This window comes from Pristiophorus japonicus, chromosome 3 (genome assembly GCF_044704955.1).
Source record: "Pristiophorus japonicus isolate sPriJap1 chromosome 3, sPriJap1.hap1, whole genome shotgun sequence".
NCBI classification, from domain to species: domain Eukaryota; kingdom Metazoa; phylum Chordata; class Chondrichthyes; family Pristiophoridae; genus Pristiophorus; species Pristiophorus japonicus.
The window spans coordinates 237,260,723-237,287,692 of NC_091979.1; the positions used below are offsets into that span (position 1 = coordinate 237,260,723).

At 46.5% G+C, this 26,970-nt stretch overlaps 1 protein-coding gene across 1 annotated transcript in view; it reads left to right on the forward strand.

The window, feature by feature from the left end:
- The window catches only part of LOC139260187 (protrudin-like), a 187,511-nt gene that overhangs the window by 57,099 nt on the left and 103,442 nt on the right, over nucleotides 1-26,970 (forward strand). Inside the window, exon 6 of the mRNA XM_070876452.1 lies at nucleotides 8,025-8,096. Coding sequence (XP_070732553.1) covers nucleotides 8,025-8,096 — 72 coding nt within the window. The remainder of the gene's footprint in view (nucleotides 1-8,024; nucleotides 8,097-26,970) is intronic.

Below are 26,970 nucleotides of genomic sequence, written 5' to 3' on the forward strand. Positions count from 1 at the left end.
CGCTGCTATTTCTGGCCAATTTGTATGCCACTTCCTTGGCTTTAATACTATCCCTGATTTCCCTTGATAACCACGGTTGAGCCACCTTCCCTTTTTTATTTTTACACCAGACAGGAATGTACAATTGTTGTAGTTCATCCATGCGGTCTCTAAATGTCTGCCATTGCCCATACACAGTCAACCCCTTAAGTATCATTCGCCAATCTATCCTAGCCAATTCACGCCTCAAACCTTCAAAGTTACCCTTCTTTAAGTTCTAGACCATGGTCTCTGAATTAACTGTTTCATTCTCCATCCTAATGCAGAATTCCATCATATTATGGTCACTCTTTCCCAAGGGGTCTCGCACGAGATTGCTAATTAATCCTCTCTCATTACAGAACACCCAGTCTAAGATGGCCTTCCCCCCTAGTTGGTTCCTCGACATATTGGTCTCGAAAACCATCCCTTATGCACTCTAGGAAATCCTCCTCCACCGTATTGCTTCCAGTTTGGCTAGCCCAATCTATGTGCATATTAAAGTCACCCATTATAACTGCTGCACCTTTATTGCATGCACCCCTAATTTCTTGTTTGATGCCCTCCCCAACATCACTACTACTGTTTGGAGGTCTGTACACAACTCCCACTAACGTTTTTTGCCCTTTGGTGTTCTGCAGCTCTACCCATATAGATTCCACATCAGCCAAGCTAATGTCCTTCCTAACTATTGCATTAATCTCCTCTTTAACCAGCAATGCTACCCCACCTCCTTTTCCTTTTATTCTATCCTTCCTGAATGTTGAATACCCCTGGATGTTGAGTTCCCAGCCCTGATCATCCTGGAGCCACGTCTCCGTAATCCCAATCACATCATATTTGTTAACATCTATTTGCAGTTAATTCATCCACCTTATTACGGATACTCCTTGCATTAAGACACAAAGCCTTCAGGCTTGTTTTTTTAACACCCTTTGTCCTTTTAGAATTTTGCTGTACAGTGGCCCTTTTTGTTCTTTGCCTTGGGTTTCTCTGCCCTCCACTTTTCCTCATCTCCTTTCTGTCTTTTGCTTTTTGTTTCCCTCTGTCTCCCTGCATTGGTTCCCATCCCCCTGCCATATTAGTTTAACTCCTCCCCAACAGTACTAGCAAACACTCCCCCTTTGTGGGAGCTTGCTGTTCACAAATTGGCTGCCGTGTTTCCTGCATTACAAGTGACATACACTTTAAAAAGTACTTCATTGGCTGTAAAGCACTTTGGTCATGAAAGGCGCTGTATAAATGCAAGTCTTTCTTTTTAACTGCATTTACGCTATTACAGTACGAGTGCAAAATGAAGTTACTTATCATTACTCAACTGTTCTGGTGTGAATGCATAGAAACATAGAAAATAGGTGCAGGAGTAGGCCATTCGGCCTTTCGAGCCTGCACCACCATTCAGTATGATCATGGCTGATCATGCAACTTTAGTACCCCATTCCTGCTTTCTCTCCATACCCCTTGATCCCTTTAGCCGTAAGGGCCACATCCAACTCCCTTTTGAATATATCTAAAGAACTGGCCTCAACAACTTTCTGTGGTAGAGAATTCCACAGGTTCACAATTCTGAGTGAAGAAGTTTCTCCTCATCTCAGTCCTAGATGGCTTACCCCTTACCCTTAGACTGTGACCCCTGGTTCTGGACTTCCCCAACATCAGGAACATTCTTCCTGCATCTAACCTGTCCAATCTCGTCAGAATATTATATGTTTATGAGATCCCCTCTCATTCTTCTAGATCCTGTGAATATAAGCCGAGTCGATCCAGTCTTTCTTCATATGTCAGTCCTGCCATTCCGGTAATCAGTCTGGTGAACCTTCGCTGCACTCCCTCAATAGCAAGAACATCCTTCCTCAGATTAGGAGACCAAAAGAGTGCACAATTTTCAAGGTGTGGCCTCACCAAGGCCCTGTACAACTGCAGTAAGACCTCCCTGCTCCTATATTCAAATCCCCTCGCTATGAAGGCCAACATGCCATTTGCTGCCTTCACCGCCTGCTGTACCTGCATGCCAACTTTCAATGACTGATGTACCTTGACACCGAGGTCTCATTGCACCTCCCCTTTTCCGAATCTGTCACCATTCAGATAATATTCTGCTTCCTTGTTTTTGCCACCAAAGTGGATAACCTCACATTTATCTACATTATACTCCACCTGCCATGCATTTGCCCACTCACTTAACTTGTCCACATCACCCTGTCACCTCTTAACATCCTCCTCACAGCTCTCATTGCCACCCAGCTTAGTGTCATCTGCAAACTTGGAGATATTACATTCAATTCCTTCGTCTAAATCATTAATGTATATTGTAAATAGCTGGGGTCCCAGCACTGAACCTTGCGGTACCCCACTAGTCACTGCCTGCCATTCTGAAAAGGACCCGTTGATTCCTACTCTCTGCTTCCTGTCTGCCAACCAGTTCTCTATCGACGTCAATACATTACCCCCAATACCATGTGCTTTAATTTTGCACACCAATCTCTTGTGTGGGACCTTGTCAAAAGCCTTTTGAAAGTCCAAATACACCACATCCACTGGTTCTCCCTTGTCCACTCTACTAGTTACATCCTCAAAAAATTCTATAAGATTTGTCGAGCATAATTTCCTTTCATAAATCCATGCTGACTTGGACCGATCCTGTCACTGCTTTCCAAATGCGCTGCTATTACATCTTTAATAATTGATTCCAACATTTTCCCCACTACCACTGTCAGGCTAACCGGTCTATAATTCCCTGTTTTCTCTCGCCCTCCTTTTTTAAAAAGTGGGGTTACATTAGCTACCCTCCAATCCATAGAAACTGATCCAGAGTCTATAGAATGTTGAAAAATGACCACCAATGCATCCACTATTTCAAGGGCCAGTTCCTTAAGTACTCTGGGATGCAGACTATCAGGCCCTGGGGATTTATCGGCCTTCAGTCCCATCAATTTCCCTAACACAATTTCATGACTAGTAAGGATTTCCTTCAGTTCCTCCTCCTCCTCACTGGACCCTCGGTCCCCTAGTATTTCCAGAAGGTTATTTGTGTCTTCCTTAGTGAAGACAGAACCAAAGTATTTGTTCAATTGGTCTGCCATTTCTTTGTTCCCCATTATAAATTCACTTGATTCTGACTGCAAGGGACCTACATTTGTGTTCACTAATCTTTTTCTCTTCACATATCTCTCGAAGCTTTTGCAGTCAGTTTTTATGTTCCCAGCAAGCTTATTCTCATACTCTCTTTTCCCCCTTGTAATTAAACCATTTGTCCTCCTCTGCTGAATTCTAAATTTCTCCCAGTCCTTAGGTTGGCTGCTTTTTCTGGCCAATTTATATGGAGCTTCCTTGGATTTAACACTATCCCTAATTTCCCTTGTTATCCTCCTTCCCCGTTTTATTTTTACGCCAGACACAGATGTACAATTGTTTAAGTTCATCCATGTGATCTTTAAATGTCTGCCATTGCCGATCCACTGTCAACCCTTGAAGTATCATTCGCCAGTCTATCCTAGTCAATTCACATCTCATACCATCAAAGTTACCGTTCTTTAAGTTCAGGACTCTAGTCTCTGAATTAACTGTGTCACTCGCCATCTTAATGATGAATTCTACCATATTATGGTCACTCTTCCCCAAGGGGCCTCGCACAACAAGATTGCTAATTAATCCTCTCTCGTTACTCAGCACTCTGTCTAGGATGGCCAGCTCTCTAGTTGGTTCCTCAACATATTGGTCTAGAAAACCATCCCTTATACACTCCAGGAAATCCTGCTCCACGTATTGCTACCAGTTTGGTTAGCCCAATCTATATGTAGATTGGCCTTGAGGTCATCCAAAAGCCAGCAGGAGTCTCTGATACATTACCAATCAGGAATGAGAACCTGGCTATTCCTAGCCAACAGACACTGAGCCAGTCGTCACTAAAACCGCCTATTTCACCTCCGTAACATCGCCTGCCTCTGCCCCTGCCTCAGCTCATCCACTGCTGAAACGGTCATCCATGCCTTTGCTACCTCTAGACTTGACTATTGCAACGCACTCCTGGCTGACCTCCCACATTCTACCCTACGTAAGCTTGAGGTCATCCAAAACTCAGCTGCCCGTGTCCTAACTCACACCAAGTCCCGCTCACCCACCACCCTCTGTGCTCGCTGACCTACATTGGCTCCCGGTTAAGCAACACCACGATTTCAAAATTCTCATCCTTGTTTACAAATCCCTCCATGGCCCTCGCCCCTCTCTATCTCTGTAATCTCTTCCAGCCCCACAACCCCTCGAGATGTCTGTGTTCCTCTAATTCTGCCCTCCTGAGCATCCCTGATTTTAATTGTTCAACCATTGGTGGCTGTGCCTTCTGTTGCCTGGGCCCCAAACTCTGGAACTCCCTCCCTAAACCTCTCCGCCTCTCTACCTCTCTTTCCTCCTTTTAAGACACTCCGTAAAACTGACCTGTTTGACCAAGCTTGTGGTCACCTGCACTAATTTCTTCTTATGTGGCCCAATGTCAGATTTATTTGTTTTGTCTTATAACACTCCTGTGAAGCGCCTTGGGATGTTTTACTACGTTAAAGATGCTATGTAACTACTACTAGTTGTTGTTGTTTTAATGCCTCACCTTTGCTGTGACTGAGACCAGCGACGCTAGCGCGGACCAGGGATTGAACCAGAGACTGGAAAAATCGTCAGTCATTCGCAATGCATTTTAAAGCCATAAAGAATTAACGTAATTTTGTTTTGGTCCTTTTTGGTTTTTATGCGTGTCTTTGAATATTTTGATGTAAATACTGACGAGTGGTGTCACTGACGAGTGAGCTGTGAGGCGTTAGCTCTGCTTCGCCAATGAAGTACTTTTGGAGTGTGGTCACTGTTGTAATGTAGGGAAAAGTGGCAGCCAATTTGTGCACAGCAAGCTCCCACAAACAGCGCTGTGATGATGACCAAATGTTCTATTTGTGATGTTAATTGAGGTTCGAAGATCAGGCCCTCAAATCTGGCACCAAGCTTATGGTCCACAGGGCTGTAGTGATACTCGCCCTCCTGTATGGCTCAGAGACATGGACCATGTACAGTAGACACCTCAAATCACTGGAGAAATACCACCAACGATGTCTCTGCAAGATCCTACAAATCCCCTGGGAGGACAGACGCATCAACGTTGGCGTCCTCGACCAGGCCAACATTCCCAGCATTGAAACACTGACCATACTCGACCAGCTCCGCTGGGCGGGCCACATTGTTCACATGCCTGACACAAGACTCCCAAAGCAAGCGCTCTACTCGGAATTCTTACATGGCAAGCGATCCCCAGGGGGGCAGAGGAAATGTTTCAAGGACGCCCTCAAAGCATTTGATAAAATGCAACATCCCCACCGACACCTGGGAGTCTCTGGCCAAAGACCGCCCTAAGTGGAGGAAGAGTATCCGGGAGGGCACTGAGCACCTCGAGTCTCGTCGCCGAGAGCATGCAGAAAGCAAGCGCAGACAGCGGAAGCAGCGTGCGGCAAATCAGACTCCCCACCCACACTTTCCCTCAACCACTGTCTGTCCTACTTGTGGCAGAGTGTAATTCCGCTCAGTCACCTGAGAACTCACTTTTAGAGTGAAAGCAAGTCTTCCTCAATTTTGAGGGACTGCATATGATGATGATTGGGTAATGACACCAGGGAGAAAACTCCCCCTGCTCCTCTTCCAATAGTGCTGTGGTCCATTTCGCATTTAAATGAGAGAATGGGCACATAGTGTACGAGATGAGAATAAGAGTTGCAGCATATTGTGTGTTAATTGAAGATAGAAGTCTGGGCAAGTTGTGTGTTACTTGAGTATACAGATCTTGCCCATCATGTGTGAGATATGGATTCTGGCACGTTGTGTGTTGGACACAGCTGGAATCCCAAAGCAAGAGGCGCAAAACAGCAAATTGGTGCCAGACCTACACAAGCCTGTTCTCATTAGAGAAAACATAAACTGAGGATTTACAGGCTTAAAACTTGCAGCTCTCTGTCTGGCATTCTCTCATTCTGGCTCGCTCACACTCGCTCTGGCGCTCTCTCTGGCGCGCTTGGGCTCTCTGTCTATCTCTCTGGCTCGCCCCCCCCCCCCCACCCCTCTGGCTTGCTCTCGTGCCCCCCCCCCCCCACCCCTCTGGCTTGCTCTCGCATGCCCCTCCCCCCTGGCTTGCTCTCGCGCCCCCCCCCCCCCCTCTGGCTCGCTCTCTGCCGCCCTCTCGCAAGCTCTGGCTCCTCCTCTCTCCGTCCGTAGGAATGCAAGTCTTTGAGTATATTGACTTTCATAAAATAGAATCTTACAGCCCAGAAGGAGGCCATTCGACCCATTGTGCCTTTGCTGGCTCCTTGAACGAGCGATCCGATTGGTCCCACTCCTCGCCTTGCTCTTTCCGCATGGCCCTGCAAAATCTTCCCTTTCAACTATCTATCCAATTCCCTTTTGAAAGTTACTACCGAATCTGCTTCCACCGCCCTTTCAGGCGGTACATTCCAGATCGTAACAACTATTTCGTTAAAAATAAAGTCAAAATGGTGTAAACAAAGATTGTACGTTATATTCAAAGTAATGATGTGCAGACGACATTCATTAATGCTCTTCTGCGAATTACAAAGTGCTGAATGTTTTCTTAAAAACAAAGTGAAAAATGGCACCTTTTATTTCTCTCTCTAGCTGTGACCATTTCAAAGATCCCGCAATAATAAAGCCTAGCAGTGCTTTCTGTGGGATTGAATAAACTGCTGGCTCAGCTGCTGCTTGTAAAACATTGGTTGCCAGTGAAGACTGAAAATGGCTTGTGCAATATTGTTGTCCACTTAATTATCCAGCATTTTAAAGAAGGTGTTAACTCATCTGCTTGCGTTAGCGCCTCCTGTTAAAATAGCAGAGAAAGTCATGGCGTGGATATGTTGTGAGGTTGTTGAATTTTTCGCATATTACTACAGTATTACTAACTAAAAGAGCAGGCTAAGGGGTGCTGTAATGGGGATCTTTAAAATCAAAAAAGGGTTTGATGGGGTAGGTGTGGGGACGCTGTTTCCACTTGTGGGGCAGATCAAAATTAGGGGCCATAAATATAAGATAGTCCCTAAGAGTGGTGAGAATGTGGAACTCACTGCCACAGACATACTTGAGACACACAGCATAGATGCATTTAAGGGGAAGCTAGATAAACACGTGAGGGAGAAAGGAATAGAAGGATCTGGTGATAGGGGGGTATGATTAGGGTGGGAGGAGGCTTGTATGGAGCATAAACACCGGCCTGGACTAGTTGGGCCGAATGGCCTGTTTCTGTGTGTCGATTCTATATTCAGAAGAAGGGATTTGCGATTTGTACAATAGTATCGCAACACATGAATAAAAAAAAAGACTTCCATTTATATAGTGCCTTTCACTGAATGTCTCAAAGCACTTTACAGCCAATGAAGTACTTTTTGGAGTGTAGTAATGTGAGAAATGTGACAGTCAACTTGCGCACAGCAAGCTCCCACAAACAGCAATGTGATAATGACCAGATAATCTGGTTTTGTGATGTTGATTGAGGGATAAATATTGGCCCCAGGACACCGGGGAGAACTCCCCTGGTCGTCTTCAAAATAGTGCCGTGGGATTTTTTACGTCCAGCTGAGAGGGCAGACAGGGCCTCGGTTTAACGTCTCATCCAAAAAACGGCACCTCTGACAGTGCGGCACTCCCTCAGCACTGCACTGGGAGTGTCGGCCTAGATTTCTATGCTCAAGTCCCTGGAGTGGGACTTGAACCCACAACCCTCCGACTCCGGGGTTAGACGAGGTCACTTGGCCACTTCCCTTGCTTCACCAATCTCGACCATTGCACCTCTTAACACCTTGCCTTGTATTTGTCATGAGGACCATGTTTTCCCTCTGCCCTGCTATGTTTTTTTTTTCTTCCAGTGATTCATGTGACCTAATACCATTTTTAAATCTCTCTCTCTCTCTCTCTCTCTCTCTCTCTCTCTCTCTCTCTCTCTCTCTCTCTCTCTCTCTCTCTCTCTTTAGGAAGTGACCCCAGGCAACCATGAGGAGCCCGAGGAGCCGGAGGCAGACGACGAATTCAAAGACGCAATAGAGGTGAGCTGGGCGGTACTGGCAGAGAGCTTTATCTGCTTCAGCTTGCATTTGCCAGTTTCTGGCCTGCGTTTTGATGCTGTGGTCTTGAATGACTTCTGCGGTTTGTCCCTTTTGTTGCATTGATCAAGTGATTTAAATCACGGGGCAGGATACTGGTGAAGGACAAGGTTACTAAAAGTAATTCCCCCAAAACATGGGTACAAATCCTACAGTCGGCAGCTCCTCATAGATTGTTGTTTGCATTGCAATAAATATTCCATCTCGCTGAGACAGCAGATCAGTTAATAACCAGAATTACATACAATTCACTGCACAGAAAACGGGTCATTGGCCTTAAATGGTAGCTGCAAAGAGGATGTTTCCCCTCGTGGGGGAATCTAGAACTAGGGGGCATAGTTTCAGAATAAGGGGTCACCCATTTAAAATGGAGATGAGGAGAAATTTCTTCTCTGAGGGTCGTGAATCTTTGGAATTCTCTGCCCCAGAGAGCTGTGGAGGCTGGATCATTGAATATATTTAAGGTGGAGATGGACAGATTTTTGGAAGATAAGGGAGTCCAGGGTTATGGAGAGCGGGCAGAGAAGTGGAGTTGAGGCCAAGATCAGATCAGCCATGATCTCATTGAATCAGCAGATTTGAGGGACAAAATGGCCGACTCCTGCTCCCATTTCTTATGTTCTTATTCTCGCCATTCTCCGGGTAAAGTTTCTCCTGAATTCCCTATTGGATTTATTAGCGACTATCTTAAATTTTGTCAGCTTGGCTCACTCTGTGTTGTATTCTTGCCTCTGAAATCAGGACGGTTATGAGTTCAAACACCATTTCAATACTTAAGTCCTCAAGGCGTGAATTTCTGCAGGGACTCTCCCACTCGATCTCCGCAAGTCCGGCTGAAGAGCAGCAGGAAATCCAGATTCTCCGTGGCTGTGAATGATCCGGACAATCCCCACGGACATTTAACCTCGGAGTACTTGCTGACATTCCGGTGCAGTGTTGAGGGAGCGCTGCACTGTCCGAGGTGCGGACCCTACTCCGTGATTTGAAGAAGAGCAGGGCGCACAGTATTTAGGGATGGTTGCACCAACTCAAGGTCCCATCTCGCCTCAGCTCAGCTGCTAAACTGAGTTTCCGTCCGCCTGTTCAGGTGGATGTGCACAATCTCTTGCTGCAAGGTGAAGAAGGGCAGGCAGAGGGAGGAGGGGGAGTTCTCCCGGTGTTCTGGCCAACATTCCTCCTTCAACCAGCACCACCTGAAACAAACCGACGAACCAGCCATTGTAGGTGCTTGTGGGCTCTTGCTTGTGTGCAAATTGGCTGCTGCTTGTTCAATACGCAACAATCTCTGAACTTAAAAGCACCTCACTGTGGGCGAGACATTTCTGAGAGATGTAATGAGGTGCTACATAAACACAAGCCTTTCTCTTTCACGAATTGCTTCTGTTGTTCTGAGTACATTTAATTTGCCGTGTTGTCCAATGCTTCACAAAAGAGCAGCTTGTCGGAAATACGTGGCTTGTTATTTTTAAATAAATCGCACTTGCCAGCTCTCGAGAAACGTTTGCGTTTCCTCCCCACTCCCTTTAAGTAAACACCGTGCTTCCCCCTTTTTTGTTTTTTAAAAATATTCCTCCTTCACGCACTTTGAGGAATTTAGGTGCAGTAATGTGAATGCGTCGTGGAAACGCACCTTTTACCAGGTGTTTAATGCCTCCTGTAAAGCTGCTTCTCGCATTGGATCCGTGTGGTGTGCCAGTCCCGGACAGCTACCATTGTAACCAGCCGCACACACACACCCACCCTCCCAGTAGTAAACCTGCAGGCTTCGCTGGCCGAGAAGACCTTCATTTAATTTTTAAAACACTGGTCCTCCCAGTGGCACTACCACCCCCTGAACTCGAGCTTCTCTATTCGCAGAGCTGAGTCTATGTCAAGTGGTTCTGCAGTGCAACAAAGCTGCTGATTAACAGGACCTGTCTGGTTAGTGCATGGAGGTTTCCTACTCGCTTTAAAAAAATATATATAAAGTACATGCGTGCTGGAAGACAATGCATTGAACAGCAATTTGCATCTTTAAAAAAAAATGCACAAATTAAAGTGGCCATCGAAAGAAAGAAAGAAAGAGACTTGCATTTATAGAATGGTTATACCACAGAAGGAGGCCATTCGGCCCGTCGAGCCCGTGCCGGCTCTCTGCAGGAGCACTTTAGCCAGTCCCACTCCCCCACCCTTTCCCCATAGCCCTGCAATTTTTTTTCCTTCAGGTACTTATCCAACTCCCTTTTGAAAGTCACGATTGAATCTGCCTCCGCCACCCTTTCAGTGCATTCCAGATCCTAACCACTCGCTGCGTAAAAAAGTTTTTCCTTATGTCGCCTTTGGTTCTTTTACCAATCAATTTAAATCTGTGTCCTCTGGTTCTCAACCCTTCGGCCAATGGGAACAGTTTCTCTCTATCTACTCTGTCCAGACCCCTCATGATTTTGAACACCTCTATTAAATCTCCCCTCAACCTTCTCTGCTCTAAGGAGAACAATCTCAGCTTCTTCAGCCTATCCACGTAACTGAAGTCCCTGGATTACTGCAAGGATGATGCTCCTCATAATTATCCAGTGAAATCAAATAGGGAATTCAAGATATCCAATAGGGAATTCAGAAGAAACTTCTTTACCCAGAGAGTAGTGAGATTATGGAACTCGCTACCACAGGGAGTAGTTAAGGCAAATAGTATTGATGCATTTAAGGAGAGGCGGGATAAGCATATGAGGAAGAAGGGAATGGAGGGTTGATTCCGGAGATAAGGGGGTTGACTTATTAGGATAGGTTGGGCCTATATACATTGGAGTTCAGAAGAATGAGAGGTGATCTTATTGAAACTTATAATGAGGGGGCTCAACAAGGTGGATGCAGAGAGGATATTTCCACTCATAGGGGAAACCAAAACTAGGGGCCACCCATTTAAAACTGAGATGAAGAGAAATTTCTTCTGAGGGTTGTAAATCTGTGGAATTCTCTGCCTCAGAGAGCTATAGAGGCTGGGTCATTGAATATATTTAAGGAGGAGATCGACAGATTTTTGAGCGATAAGGGAGTAAAGGATTTATGGGGAACGGGCAGCAAAGTGGAGCTAAGACCAAGATCAGATCAGCCATGATCTTATTAAATGGCGGAGCAGGCTCACGGGGCCAAATGGCCAACTCCTGCTCATATCTCATATGTTCTTAACCATTGGTGGCCGTGCCTTCTGTTACTTGGGCCCCAAGCTCTGGAACTCCCTGCCTAAACCTCTCCGCCTCTCTACCTCTCTTTCCTTCTTTAAGACGCCACTTAAAACCTACCTCTTTGACCAAGCCCTGCTGTAATTTCTTGTGTGGCTCGGTGTCAAATTTATTTGTTTTGTCTTATAACACTCCTGTGAAGCGCCTTGGGACGTTTTACTGCGTTAAAGGCGCTATATAAATATAAGTTATTGTTGTTGTCTAGGGAGGGGCCCCGAGTCACCCAGGGAGCCGCACCCCCTGCCGGAATGCACACCGGGACATGTGTGGATAGTTGGGCTGAGACGTGATTGTTGGGTGAATGGTCACTTACCTTGATGCTCAGAGGAGGGTGTGGGTGGGTGGAGGGGGTGGAATTTGTCTGCCAGCGAAGGTTTTGTCTGTGGCAGAAACTGGACGAATAAGCAAGTGTTTGTCGCAATTTAAATCCCAAGTTTCAGTCGTCACATGTTTCCAGTTGGAAGTAAATGACCCTACACCCGGGATTAATCAGTTGCCTGAAGACGCAATCTTAATTCTTCCGCAGCATAAATGGTCTTTGTCGCTGCTGTTGTCGTGTATATCGAACTTGTCAAAGGCACAGGGAGAAGAAAGGGGATCAAAACAGCAGAAACATTTTTTTTTAAAAGTATTGGTCAACCATTTTGATTTGGATAGGTCTGATGTAGAGGAGATGTTGCAGTACTGTATTTGCATGGTCTCGAGTGAACAGAGAGGGGGGGGGGGTGGAAATGAACAGGTTTGCTTTGAACTGTGTGATATTAGTAACAGATTAACATGCTCTTGTGAAATTACATTAAATTGCGTTTACAGTACAGAAACAGGCTTATTCGGCCCAACAAGCCCATGCCGGTGTTTATGCTCCACACGAGCTTCCTCCCATTCTCTTTCATCTCACCCTAAACTATTCCTTTCTCCCTCTTGTTTATCTGGCTTCCCCTTAAATGCATCGATACTATTCGCCTCAACCACTCCCTGTGGCAGCGAGTTCCACATTCTCACCACTCTCTGGGCAAAGAAAATTCTCTTGAATTCCCTATTGGATTTATCAGTGACGGTCTTATATTTAATTTAGGTCCACATCTACAAGTCCCACCCCTCTCCCTGCACTGCAACCTCCTTGAGCCCTATGCTTCTTGATGTAACTCCTGCTCTTTCGACTGGCCCCCTTTACAAACCCCACCAAGCTCAGCCATGATCTTACTGAATGGCGGAGCAGGCTCAAAGGGCCGAATGGCCTACTCCTGTTCCTATTTCTTATGTTCTTGTATCCTTCCATTAGGCGCAGACCCTCCTACTGTCTAGGTCGTGCATTCTGGAACTTTCTCCTTAAACTGCTCCACCTCACTGCCTCTCCACCCCCTCCTCTCCCCCATCCACCCCCCCTTAAGAAAGAAAGACTTGCATTACTAAAGCGCCATTCACAACCTCAAGCCATCCAAAAGTGCTTTACAGCCAATGAAGTGCCTTTGAAGTGGAGTCACTGTCCATGGTTGTCACCTGAAACTTCTCCGATCATTGCTTGTTGCACAGTTATTTTCACCACCTTGGGATTATTTTACGATAAAGTAATTGCTTCATTGCATGTTTTATTGAAGTTCCTCTGTTCACTATTTAACAGAAGGTGTTTAAGACAAATGGGTTCGTACCTTTTTATTTTAAATAGTGGGCAAAGAAATTGCACATCAACACATTTGTTACTAATTTCGCATGCCGTGATTTCAATCCATAAAATCTTCAGGCCAGATTTTGCGCCATGTATGCTGTGGTGTCTGGTTTTATTTGGCATAGTGTCCTTTACAATCATCTATGTGCAATTTCCGGAATTTTACTTTTTGATTTTTCTTTTGGTTTATGTGAAAAGATCTGGACTCTTCGAGGTCTATTTTTATTGCGTACCGTGGAGATATTGCAGATTTCACACCTGGGAGAGCAGGCTGGATAGGATGATGTGTAACAGCCATTCTCGGTGTGCAGTTAAACTCCAAGTTGAAAACCTGAATGTCGTTTGGGAACAAACGTATCAAGAAAGAAAATATCCAGCCACAGCTCTGAACATGGCAGTGTGTGCCGGAGTTTGCACGCACTGTGGCAGGACATGGGATTTATAAGAACATAAGAAATAGGAGCAAGAGTAGTAGGCCTTATGGCCTCTCGAGCCTGCTCCGCCATTCACTAAGATCATGGCTGATCCAATCATAGCTGATCCAATCATGGGCTCCGCTCCACTTCCCTGCCCGCTCCCCATAACCCCTTATCCCCTTATCGTTTAAGAAACTGTCTATTTCTGTCTTCAATTTATTCAATGTCGCGGCTTCCACAGCTCTCTCAGGCAGTGAATTCCACAGATTTACAACCCTCAGAGAAGAAATTTCTCCTCATCTCCGTTTTAAATGGACGGCCCCTTATTCTAAGATTATGCCCTCTAGTTCTAGTCTCCCCCATCAGTGGAAACATCCTCTCTGCATCCATCTTGTCAAGCCCCCTCATAATCTTATACGTTTCGATAAGATCACCTCTCATTCTTCTGAATTCCAATGAGTAGAGGCTCAAACTACTCAACCTTTCCTCATAAGTCAACCCCCTCATCCCCAGAACCTTCTCTGACCTGCCTCCACAGCAAGTATATCCTTTCGTAAATATGGAAACCAAAACTGTACGCAGTATTATGCCCGAAATCCTCACGCGCTGCATCCCTCATCTCATCTATGCCACTGGGTGGAGGCCCATTTGGATTTAAACTACATTGTTGCAGGAGGGCATTTAAAAAAAATAAATAAATAATTCTTGGAATCTTAGCATCGCTGGCAAGGCCGGCACTTATTGCCCATTCCGAGATTTTCTGAGAAGATGGTGATCCAACTGAGGGACTTGCTAGCTCACTTTAGACAGCAGTTGAGTGTCTCACCTCCCGACTCCCCAAAGCCTTTCCACCATCTACAAGGCAGAAGTCAGGAGTGTGATGGAATACTCTCCACTTGCCTGGATGAGTGCAGCTCTAACAGCACTCAAGAAGCTCGACACCATCTGGGACAAAGCAGCCTACTTGATTGGCTCCCCATCCACCACCTTAAACATTCACTCCCTCCACCACCGGCGCACCGTGGCTGCAGTGTGCACCATCTACAAGATGCACTGCAGTAACTCGCCAAGGCTTCTTCGGCAGCAACCTCCCAAACCCGCGACCTCCACCACCCAGAAGGACAAGGGCAGCAGGCGCATGGCAACACCACCACCTCCACGTTCCCCTCCAAGTCACACACCATCCTGACTTGGAAATATATCGACCGTTCCTTCATCGTCGCTGGGTCACAATCCTGGAACTCCCTCCCTAACAACACTGTGGGAGCACCTTCAGCACATGGACTGCAGCGGTTCAAGAGGGCGGCTCATCACCACCTTCTCAAGGGCAATTAGGGATGGGCAATAAATGCCGGTCTTGCCAGCGACCTCCACATCTCGTGAACAAATTTTTAAAAACTTTTAAAAACTATGTTGGCATGGAACTGGAGTTACATATAGGCCAGACCGGGTAATTTCGGCAGATTCCTTCCCTGGAGAACATTCATGATCCAGTTGGGTTTTTACTACAATCTGACAGCTTCTTGGTTACTTTTACTTATACCCTGTACCAGATTTTTATTTCCAGATTCTTAAAACTGAATTCAAATTCTCAAACTGCCAAGATGAGATTTGGACTCGTGTTCTCATGATTATTAGCCCAGGCAATGAAAATGCAGTTTCGATTACCTGGTTACACAGACACATTGACAGAGTTCCAGGGAAGGTCACCTGTTTTCATGCCTTTGTTACCTCTAGACTTGACTACTCCAACGCACTCCTGGCCGGCCTCCCACATTCTACCCTACATAAACTTGAGGTGATCCAAAACTTGGCTGCCCCGTGTCCTAACTTGCACCAAGTCCTGCTCACCCATCAGCCTCTGTGCTCGTTGACCTACATTGGCTCCCGGCTAAGCAACGCCTCGTTTTCAAAATTATCATCCATCTCTCCATGGCCTTGCCCCTCCCTATCTCTCTAATCTCCTTCAGCCTCACAACCCTCCGAGATCTCTCTGCTCCTCTAATTCTGCCCTCTTGAGCATCCCTGATTATAATCGCTCAACCATTGGTGGCCGTGCCTTCAGCTGCCGAGGCTCTAAGCTCTGGAACTCTCTCCATAAACTTCTCTTTCCACCTTTAAGACGCTCCTTAAAACCTACCTCTTTGACCAAGCTTTTGGTCATCTGTCATTTCTTCTTATGCGGCTCGGTGTCAAATGTATTTGTTTTGTTTTGTAACACTGTTGTGAAGTGCCTTGGGATGTTTTACAACATTAAAGGCGCTATATAAATACAAGTTTTTGTTGACCAGAGCTCATGGAAACCTGATTGTTTTTTCTCAAAGCGGGAGCTCCCCCTAAAAGCTCAGTGAATAACCATTACCCAATGTAGCGCTGAGCCATCCGGGCCCTAGATCTGTCGCAGCATGTTAGCTGTGACTCAGTGGTAGCACTCTCGCCTCTGAGTCAGAAGGATTTGGGTTCAAGTCTCATTGCTGGGACATCGTGGCCTCCCGACCTGTGAGAGAACAGCTCCGCAGGTCGGGCTATAAACGAGCTGGAGCGGCAGGCCTGGAACATCGTGGCCCTCCCGACCTGTGAGAACAGCTCCGCAGGTCGGGCTATAAACGAGCTGGAGCGGTGTATCACTCCAACCTCCAGCCCGCGCTGCTCTAAGTGTGCGATGATTTTGAGATGGGCGACTGGGTGACGTCATCAAAACCCTGGTCGCCGTTTTGGAGCGTGGGCAGGAACATTGGCAGGGCCCAGGTACAGAGGAGTGGGAAGGCCGGGGCGGATGAGCGGCGGGTGTTTGTGGCGAGATGCAGTGAATGTTTATGGCGGGAGGAGCGGTGAGAGATCATGGTGCGATAGATGAGGATACGGGGCCCAGGGGCAGCACGGGCCAGCCCACACAGCGATATGTGTGCGCACTAGGTCCGTACAGCAGAGCAGATCTCCAGTCGTCCTGGTTAGCCCTTGCCACTGGATAAAGACCTAGCTCTGTCAAACCCGTGTGGTGGCTGGTGTGCAGCAGTCACCACACGTTAAAAAAATCCACGCACAGGCATCTTCCACCCCCTCAATTGGAGTTCAGGACTGGAATATCGGGTCCTTCATTGAAACATCTGTGAACTCGTGGAAGCAAGTCATCCTCGTTCGAGGGACCGCCTATGATGATGATACAGAGGTGTTCCCCAGGGGTCGGTATCAGGACCACTGCTTTTCTTGAGATATATTGATGACTTGGACTTTGGTGTACAGGGCACAATTTCAAAATTTGCAGATGACCTAAAACTTGGAAGTGTAGTGATAGGGATAGACTGGTGGAATGGGCGGACATGTGGCAGATGAAGTTTAACGCAAAAAAGTGCAAAGTGATACATTTTGGTCGGAAGAATGAGGAGAGGCAATATACAGTAAAAGGTACAATTTTAAGGGGTGCAGGAACAGAGCGACCTGGGGGTATGTGTGCACAAATTGTTTAAGGTGGCAGGGCAGGTTAAGAAAGCGGTTGAAAACGCATACGGGATCCTGGGCTTCATAAATAAAGGCATAGAGTACAAAAGCAATGAAGTTATGATGAACCTTTATAAAACACTGGTCCGTCCTCAACTGGAATATTGTGTCCAAATTCTGGGCACTGCACTTTAGGAAGGATGTGAAGGCTTTCGGGGGGGTGCAGAAAAGATTTACAAGAATGGTCGAGGGACTTCAGTTACGTGGATAGACTGGAGAAGCTGGGGTTATTCTCCTTAGAGCAGAGACGGTTGAGAGGAGATTTGATCGAGGTGTTCAAAATCATGAGGTGTCTAGACAGAGTAGATAGAGAGAAACTGTTCCCATTGATGGAAGGGTCAAGAACCAGAGGACACAGATTTAAGTTGATTGGCAAAAGAACCAAAGGCAACATGAGGAAAAACATTTTTATGCAGCATGTGGTTAGGATCTGGAATGTACTGCCTTGGAAGGGTGGTGGAGGCAGATTCAATCGTGGCTTTCAAAGGGGAATTGGATAAGTACCTGAATGAAAAAGAATTGCAGAGGTATGGGGAAAGGGTGGGGGAGTGGGACTAGCTATAAAGTGCTCTTGCAGAAAGCTGTCACGGGCTTGACAGGCCCAAAGGCTGCCTCCTGTGCTGTAACCATTTTGTGATTCTCCCCAGTGTCCTAGCCAATATTTATCCCTCAACCAACATCACAGAAACAGATTATCTGGTCATTATCACATTGCTGTTTGTGGGAGCTTGCTGTGCGCAAATTGGCTGCTGCATTTTCTACATTACAACAGTGACTACACTCCAAAAGTATTTCATTGGTTGTAAAGCGCTTTCGGACGCCTTGAGATTGTGAAATGCGCTATATAATTGCAAGTTCTTTCTCTTTCTTTCTCTCTTTCTCTCTTTCTTTCTCTCTCACTCTCTTTCTCGCACTCGCGCTCGCGCGCTCTTTTTCACGCGCGCGCTCTTTTTCACGCGCGCGCTCTTTTTCACGCGCTCTCTCTTTTTCACGCTCTCTCTCTTTTTCACGCTCTCTCTCTTTTTCACGCGCTCTCTCTTTTTCACGCGCTCTCTCTTTTTCACGCGCTCTCTCTTTTTCACGCGCTCTCTCTTTTTCACGCGCTCTCTCTTTTTCACGCGCTCTCTCTTTTTCACGCGCTCTCTCTTTTTCACGCGCTCTCTCTTTTTCACGCGCTCTCTCTTTTTCACGCGCTCTCTCTTTTTCACGCGCTCTCTCTTTTTCTCTCTCCCTCCCTTTTTCTCTTTCTCTCTTTCTCTCTGGGTTGGCTGATCTCGGCTCAGGTGGCAGTCGGCGTATTCTGCAATTGACTATAGTGCCTGCACCTGAAATGCTTGCGGACATCGGAAGGAGACAGAATTGGTGCTCGTTGTTGCTGTTAGTCCCGCTATCACATTTCCATTGAGTCAGCTGCCTACTGTCCAGATTTAGACAAGATTTGCAAACTGAAATCCAATAAAATCGATGTGATTAAGATTAGCTAATTGTCCCCTCGGTTGGCTGATCTGGAAAAAGCAGTAAACTGCCCACAGGGAACCCGCTGTGGGAGTTATCTACCTCAGACGGGGTGGTAGCAATGTTCCCGCTGAGGTGCGTGCACACAGCAATATGAAAGGTCCCGCGCAGACCGCTCTTTGGCTTTTACATTGTAAATACTGCGCCTGCGTATTGAAACAGGCCAGGCAGAACAAGGCACAGCTTACAGGGAACGTAGCATGGCAGAATGCTGCAACTTTCCTGGAATGAGGAAAGGAAAATCAGCCTAGATTCCTACTGCTGATTGCTATCCCGGCTGGAAAGTGCATGTGTGCGAACATTGGATAAGGGGAGGAATGAGCTCCACAGTAACGCAGATAGCCTGCCGACACTCACTGCCAGCACTCATATTGGAAGAAGTGGCCACGTGGCCAAAGGTACTGATACCCTTGGCACGGCACCTCAATAAGGCCTTCAGGGCTAGAGGAAGTTAAAGCTGCTTCGCTAATTTACAGTAGATTGTGTGCTTTTCTCAGAGAAACCATAAGGGGACTGATGTGGGAAATGCAAATACAACAGTGCGCCTTTGAGATTGTGGCCAAAATACATTGTTAAAGGGGTATCTAACTGCTGTACCTGCCCTGGGAGTGTTTGATGGGACAGTGTAGAGGGAGCTTTACGTTGTATCTGACCCGTTCTCTCTTTTTCCACTGGCGAGTGCTGGATTATGACAATAGATGCAAAAAAATGGAAACTTGTTCAATTAGCAATGATATTCCACATCTTGCTGAATTCAAATTCTTCTGAGAGAAATTAAAACCAAAGAAAAGAGAAAAATATTATCTTCAAAGAAAAAAGAATGTCAGCCTTGAGACACACAATAAATGAGAGATTTTATGAAAATTGCGCACAGAATGTAAGAAGTACACGACAGGTCTGTCTGCATCAAGAGTGCCAACAACAATTTGCATTTATATAACCCCCTTAATGTCGTAAAAAGGCCCATGGTGCTTCACAGGAGAAATTTGACACTGAGCCAGGTGACCAATAGCTTGGTCAAAGAGAGAGGTTTTAAGGAGCGTCTTAAAGGTGGAGGAAGATGTAGAGAGCCGAAGAGCTTTAGGGGAGGAATTCCAGAGATAGGGCCTTGGCTGCTGAAGGCATGGCCGCCAATGGTGGGGCGATTAAAATCGGGGTTGTTCAAGAAGCCAGAATTGGAGGAGCGCAAAATTCCAGAAGGGTTGTAGGGATGGAGGAGGTTACAGAGATGGGGATGGGGATGGGTGAGGCCATGGAGGGATTTGAAAACAAGGTTAACATTTAAGCCCATGGACCTTTATTCAGACACCTTGTCAAAATGGATTCCACTGGGTCTTGATTTCTTTCCGTATTCAATGTTTCAAACTGTTCCTTTTTCTTTCTTCTTGCTGCTTATTTCAAAAGGAGCATCAGCTGTTGGTTACGGTGAGTAGCATCTGACTGGATGTCCAAAGGGACGCTGCCTTTTAATCACTGAAAATATGTTAGTGTGGCTTTTGAACTTTTAAAGGGTAGGCGGTCTTTTTTTTTCCCCTTAAGTTAATTGATGGCAGTGTTCTCTCTACTGACAGAATGTTGTACTTTCTAATCAGATTACCGAATACATCATCCTAAAACTTTTGAGTCCATTGAATGTTGTCCAGTCGCCATTTGTTTGGCTGGGGTGGGACAGCGGAGAGGTGGCTGGTGTTTTTATTGAATAAATTGCTTCTGTGTTTGCAGGAACAGATGCAGTTCTATTAGAAGAGATGAGTAAGGCAGCTAGTTGGTATCCCTTGAACTCTTTCTCTGCACCAAATTAATCAGCATCATTCTGGTCGAGTTACACAGCCCTAAAAATGGTTAAAGCTTCGGTAGCTTTCTAATGAAATTTCTTCTAACCGCACAACAGTGTTTCACCTCTTGCTTGTGTAGTCATCCTCATCATCGTCCACTGAAAGAAAGAAAGACTTGCATTTCTATAGCGCCTTTCTCGACCAGCGGATGTCCAATGAAGTACTTTTGGAGTGTAGTCACTGTTGTAATGTGGGAAACGTGGCAGCCAATTTGCACATAGCAAGCTCCCACAAACAGCAATGTGATAATGACCAGACAATCTGTTTTTCTGTTATGTTGATTGAGGGATAAATATTGGCCCCAAGACACCAGGGATAACTCCCCTACTCTTCTTCGAAATAGTCCACGGGATCTTTTACTTCCACCCGAGAGAGCAGACGGGGCCTCTGTTTAACGACTCATCTGAAAGACGGCACTTGCGACAGTGCAGCACTCCCTCAGCACTGCACTGGAAGTGTCAGCTTAGATTTTTGTGCTCAAGTCTCTGCAGTGGGACTTGAACCCACAACCTTCTGACTCTGAGGCGAGAGTGCTGCCCACTGAGCCACAGTTGACACTATGTTGGGTTTTACCTCCAAGTTTCGATGTACCTGTGGAAGAGTGAATATGATAGAGAGTGGGGAAATATTGCTCACCGTAATAACTCTAAAGAAGAGTTTTCCACGCAAATGCAACTCCTCTTGCTCTTCCAAATCGGAACTCATTAGAACGTATCCTATTGTAACTCATTCTTCTAAAGTATCAAATAAACCTCACCTCATTCCACGTCTGCAATCAAAACCCAGACTTTGTGTCAACGAATCACTCTTTGGCTTGCATTGTCTCCTGCCCTATTCTTTCACTGCTGGCGGACAGGCAACACTTGCAAACCGTGGGATTTTCAGCATTGGGAACAGGCAACTGCGCAGGATCCTTGTGGAACTAAAACTGCCCATTTCCACCTCCATAACATTGCCCGTCTCCACCCCTGCCTCAGATCATCCGCTGCTGAAACCCTCATCCATGCCTTTTGTTGCCTCCAGACTTGACTATTCCAATGCATCCCTGGCTGGCCTCCCACATTCTACCCTACATAAACCCGGCACCTGAGTCCTAACTCACACCAAGTCCCGCTCTCCCCTGTGCTCGCTGACCTACATTGGCTCCCAGTTAAGCAATACCTCGATTTCAAAATTCTCATCTTTGTTTGCAAATCCCTCCATGGCCTTCGCCTCCCCCTATCTCTGTAAGCTCCTTCAGCCTCTCAAACCCCCCCCCCCCCCCCCGGAGATATCTGCACTCCTCTAATTCTGCCCTCTTGAGCATCCCTGATTATAATCGCTCAACCATTGGCGGCCGTGCCTTCAGCTGCCTAGGCCCCAACCGCTGGAACTCCCTCCATAAAACTCTCCGCCTCTCTACCTCTCTTTTCTCCTTCAAAATGCTCCTTAAAACCTATCTCCATCTGCCGTAATTTCTTCTTGTACACTCCTGTGAACACTCCTTGGGATGTTTTATTACGTTAAAGGCGCTATATAAATACAAGTTGTTGTTGGAGATATGTGAGATAAGGAACTGCATCGGAAAGGTAAATGTGGATCAGGACAAGGAGGCACAGATTCAGTCTGGTGAAAGGAAAGCATAAGATTAACATCAGGAAGTTTTCACACAAATATCAGCACACGTGGGTAGTATAGTAAAGGCAAAAGCCCTGGAATCATTTCAGAGACTAGTAGGATGCTATGTATGGGGTGGGGGAGGGAAGGCCATTATAGACTATTTCTGGATGGATAAGTTGGGATGGGTCACTGGCCTTGGTCATCTGTTATCGATCTTATATTTTGCACAATGGACCTTGGGTCTTGAACTGTGTTTTTCAAATCTTGTTGGTTCAGCAATTCATAGGGAGTCCTCAGGTCTGTCAGGAAAGTTTACCCCCTGGATTCTGGCAGTCCTCCTCCTGTGGCTCGTGGCTAATCTCTTTACACGTGAACCCAGGCAGTAGACATTGGCTGGCTTTGTGACTCACTGAGGATTTCACCGCCAAGCCTTTCAGTGCGATGCTAAGGGAGAATTGCATTGTCAATGTTGCTGTTTTTCAGCTCCGGTGTTAAATTGTGACACTAGCTGAGCCCCAGGTGGTCAGAGGAAACGTTTCAAGGACACCCTCAATGCCTGCTTGATAAAGTGCAACATCCCCACTGACATCTGGGAGTCCCTGGCCTAAGTGGAGGAAGAGCATCCGGGAGAGTACTGAGCACCTCGAGTCTCATCGCCGAGGTGGAAGGCATTGGTGTTTGACACAGCCTTTGTGTACCAGAAATGAATGGGGTGCATTGCTCGGTGCTGTCCGAATCAACATCTGGAAGTAGAGGACAACATTTAAGTGTATAGCGGAGGGGTGGGGTTGGTCAAGTTGACATGTGTACCGTCACATTTCACATTCTTCAAGGTATTCCATCGCTACATGAGCATACCATTAATGGGTGATGCACAGTGCAGTCTCCGCAAGATCCTGCAAATCCTCTGGGCAGACAAACACACTAACATTAGCGTCCTCGACCAGGCCAACATCCCCAGCATCGAAGCACTGACCACACTCGATCAGCTCTGCTGGGTGGGCCACATTGTTCACATGCCAGACACAAGAATCCCAAAGCAAGCATTCTACTTGGAACTCCTTCACGGCAAACGAGCCCCAGGTGGGCAGAGGAAACATTACAAGGACACCCTCAAAGCCTCCCTGATAAAGTGCACCTGGGAGTCCCTGGCCAAAGACTGCCCTAAGTGGAGGAAGTGCATCCGGGAGGGTGCTGAACACCTCGAGTATTATCGCCGAGAGCATGCAGAAATCAAGCGCAAGCAGCGGAAGGAGCGTGCGGCAAACCAGACTCCCCACCCACCCTTTCCTCCAACGACTGTCTGTCCCACCTGTGACAGGGACTGTAATTCCCGTATTGGACTGTTCAGTCACCTGATGAACTCACTTTTGGAGTGGAAGCAAGTCTTCCTTTTTTTTGAGGGACTGCCTATGATGATGATCTGTCTGTTCAGATTGAGATTAAAGATTCCAAAGCACTATTCAACGAAGGAAGGTGGGGAGCGGGCGTGGGTTCTCCTGGCGTCCTGGCCAACACTCCTCCCACAACCAACACCACCGAAAATAGATTAACACAACTATTCATGCAATTTAATGCTTTTGGGACTTTGCTGTGTGCAAATTGCCAGCCATGTTTGACTACATAACACTGTCTACACCTCAGGCGTAATTCATCAACTGAGAGCTGCTTTGGGTCGACCGGAGGTGCTATGTAAATCCTTTTTTCTTTGTATAGTACTCCCTCATGTGCAGGAAGGTATCTCAAAGCACATTAGCTTGAGAACTAAATGGCGGACAACGAGCAGGAGGAGAAAAGGTGAAAACAAAAAGGATTATTGCGGGGCAACCAAAGGCATAGTCGAAGACAAGTGGCATGAGGAGGCTGGTGAAAGCTGGGAGGGAGGTGGCTAGGCAGAAGGAACAGGGCACAGGGAATGGGCAGGAACGCAAAGGTTGAATGAGTGGCCAGGTAGTATGGGGGAGATGAGAAGAAGCCTGGCGTTGGAGGAGCGGGGGGGAATATTCGGCGGGAGGAAATCACTAAGGTAGGGTCAGGTGTGACCATGGAGAAATTTGAAAGAAAGGACGGGAATTTTTAAGTCAACTGGTCGGGGTATGGGGAGCCAGTGGAGCTTGGAGACGATAGGAAGGAGGGTACGAGACTGCAGCATTTTGGATGAGATCAAGCTTGTCAGGGGTTGAGGCAGGGTGGTTGGCTAAGGGAGCATTCGAGAACTGGATCCTCGGCGATGAAGGCATGATAAAGGGGGGATTGTCCAATGAGGAGAGATTGAATAGACTGGGCCTATAGTTTAGAAGAATGAGAGGTGATCTCATTGAAACATACAAAATTCTTACAGGGTTTGACAGGGTAGATGCAGGGAGGATGTTTCCCCTGGCTGGGGAGTCTAGAACCAGGGGTCACAATCTCAGAATAAGGGGTCGGCCATTTTGGGCTGAGATGAAGAGAACCCTCTTCTTTCAGAGGGTGGTGAATCTTTGGAATTCTCTACCCCAGAGGGCTGTGGAGGCTCAGTCGCTGAGTATATTCAAGACAAAGATCGATAGATTTTTGGACTCTATGGGGATATGGGGATAGTGCGGAAAGTGCAGTTGAGGTAGATGATCAACCATGACCTTACTGAATGGCGGAGTAGACTCGGGCCAAATAGCTGCCTACTGCTCCTAATTCTTGTGACTACAGTTTCGGCAGCAGCAGGGGAGAGGTAAGGCAATGTTGCGAAGATGGGCGAAAGTCTTGGTGGAACAGGTGGGAGAGGAATCTGGGTTTGGGTGTCGAGCAGCAAGACAGTACATCAACTTCAGTCACAATAAAGCAGACGTTCCTCTCGCTGCTCAGCAGTAAGGAGCTTTTGCATTTATATAGTGCTTCATCGTGTCTTTGAAATGTTTCGAAGCACTTCAGATAATGAATTTCTTTTGGGTGAAATGACTTGCAAGTAGAGAAGTACAGATCTAATCCACCCATCTTACTTTGTGTACCTCTATGCTCATTAAAGCAATACGATATGGACTTATGTGAACAAATCCCAGCAATACCTTCTTGGGCAATACCACTAAACATTCCAAGACCATCCGTGGCTCAGTGGGTGGCACTCTCGCTGCTGGGTTCATGTCTCACTCCAGAGACTTGAGCACAGAATATCCAGGCTAACACTCCCAGTGTAGTGCTGAGGGAGATGCCGTCTTTCGGATGAGATGTTAAACTGAGGCCGCCCCATCTGCCCCCTCAGGTGGACGTGGCCAAAATTTATCCCTCGGCTCTCAGGTGGATGTAAAAGATTCCACGGCACTATTTTGAAAAAGAGCAGGGGAGTTATCCCCGGTGTCCTGGGGCCAATATTTATCCCTCAATCAACATAACAGATTATCTGATCATTATCACATTGCTGTTTGTGGGAGCTTGCCGTGTGCAAATTGGCTGCTGCGTTTCCCACATTACAACAGTGACTACACTTTTTTTTTTAAAGTGCTTCATTGGCTGTAAAGTGCTTTGGGATGTCCGGTTTTTGTGAAAGGTGCTATATGAATGCAAGTCTTTTTAAATACAGGTTGCCGGGGTCAAGTTAATATCAAACTTAGTGAAGTTTATTATAAATCTGCCCACGCTAGTCTAAACTATCTAAACCCATGACAGTGCAAACATGACTGGTTTTCCCAGACTGGAATTTGACTTGGTGCCAAGTCTGGAGGGCGGTTTGATACTGTGGATTCATGTCCAGTACTGGACTGCACCCACCCGTGTTAATTTTCACTTCAGTATTACTTTGCAAGTTATCCAGAAGAGGAGTTCATTCAGTGTGTGGGTGTCCTTTCCACCAGTCACAGGCCACTGCCCTGTGGCAGCACAGTTGTGGTGGAAGGGGTCCCCTGTGGGACATGGGGTTTGGTGGATCAGTGAACCGATTGTCTCTGTGTGGAGTCTGTGTCCTTCTAACTGGTGTCTCGCTTGAATAACGCCGCAGCTCTTCCCACACCATACAGAACACTGTAGCAGTCCAGTAGGGTCGGCCCTTCTGGGGGTCGTGCTGAGGAAGGAAAGTGATACTGGCACAGCACACTGTGACAGTCACTAAAGTTTAGAAGAATGAGAGGGGATCTCATTGAAATGGCGGTGCAGAATCGAAGGACCGAATGGCCTACTACTGCTCCTATTTTCTATGTTTCTATCCCAGTGACTTATACATTTTCCTCGTGCAATATAATAAGGGGTATATAATATAATATATTACAATAAAATTCTGACTAGGTTGGATAGACTGGATGCGGGGAGGATGTTTCCCCTGGCTGGGAAGTCGAGAACAAAGGGTCACAGTCTCAGGATACAGGGTAGGAAATTTAGGACCGAGATGAGAAATTTTTTCATTGACGGTGGTGAACCTGTGGAATTCTCTACCACAGAAGGCTGTGGAGGCCAAGTCACTGAATATATTTTAGAGGGAGTTAGATAGATTTCTAGACACAAAAGGCATCACGGAGTATGGGGAAAAAGTGGGAATATGGTGTTGAGATAGAGGATCGGCCATGATCATATTGAATGGCGGTGCAGACTTGAAGGGTCAAATGGCCTATCACTGCTCCTATTTTCTATGTTTCTATCCTTGGAGCTTCAACATTTTCCCCGTGCAATATAATAAGGGGTATATACTATAATATATTACAATATAATTTCAGAATAAAGGGTCGGCCATTTAGGACTGAGATGAGGAGAAACTTCTTCACCCAGTGGGTGGTGAATTTTTGGAATTCTCTACCCCAGAGGGCTGTGGAGGCTCAGTTGTTGAGTATATACAAGGCAGAGATCGATAGATTTTTGGATATTAAGGGATAAGGGGACAGTGCAGGAAAGTGGAGCTGAAGTAGAAGATCAGCTATGATCTCATTGAATGGCGGAGCAGGCTCGAGGGTCCGAATGGCCTCCTGCTCCTATTTCTTATTTTCTTATGTACAAGAAGCCCTGGAGCCAGTGAAAAGTGCTGGTTTCTGAAGGAAGATCGCCTTAATGTTGAGGCTCGTTATTGGGCAGAGTAATAGGTTAGGCAGAGGGGTCAGGCTCCTATGTTATACC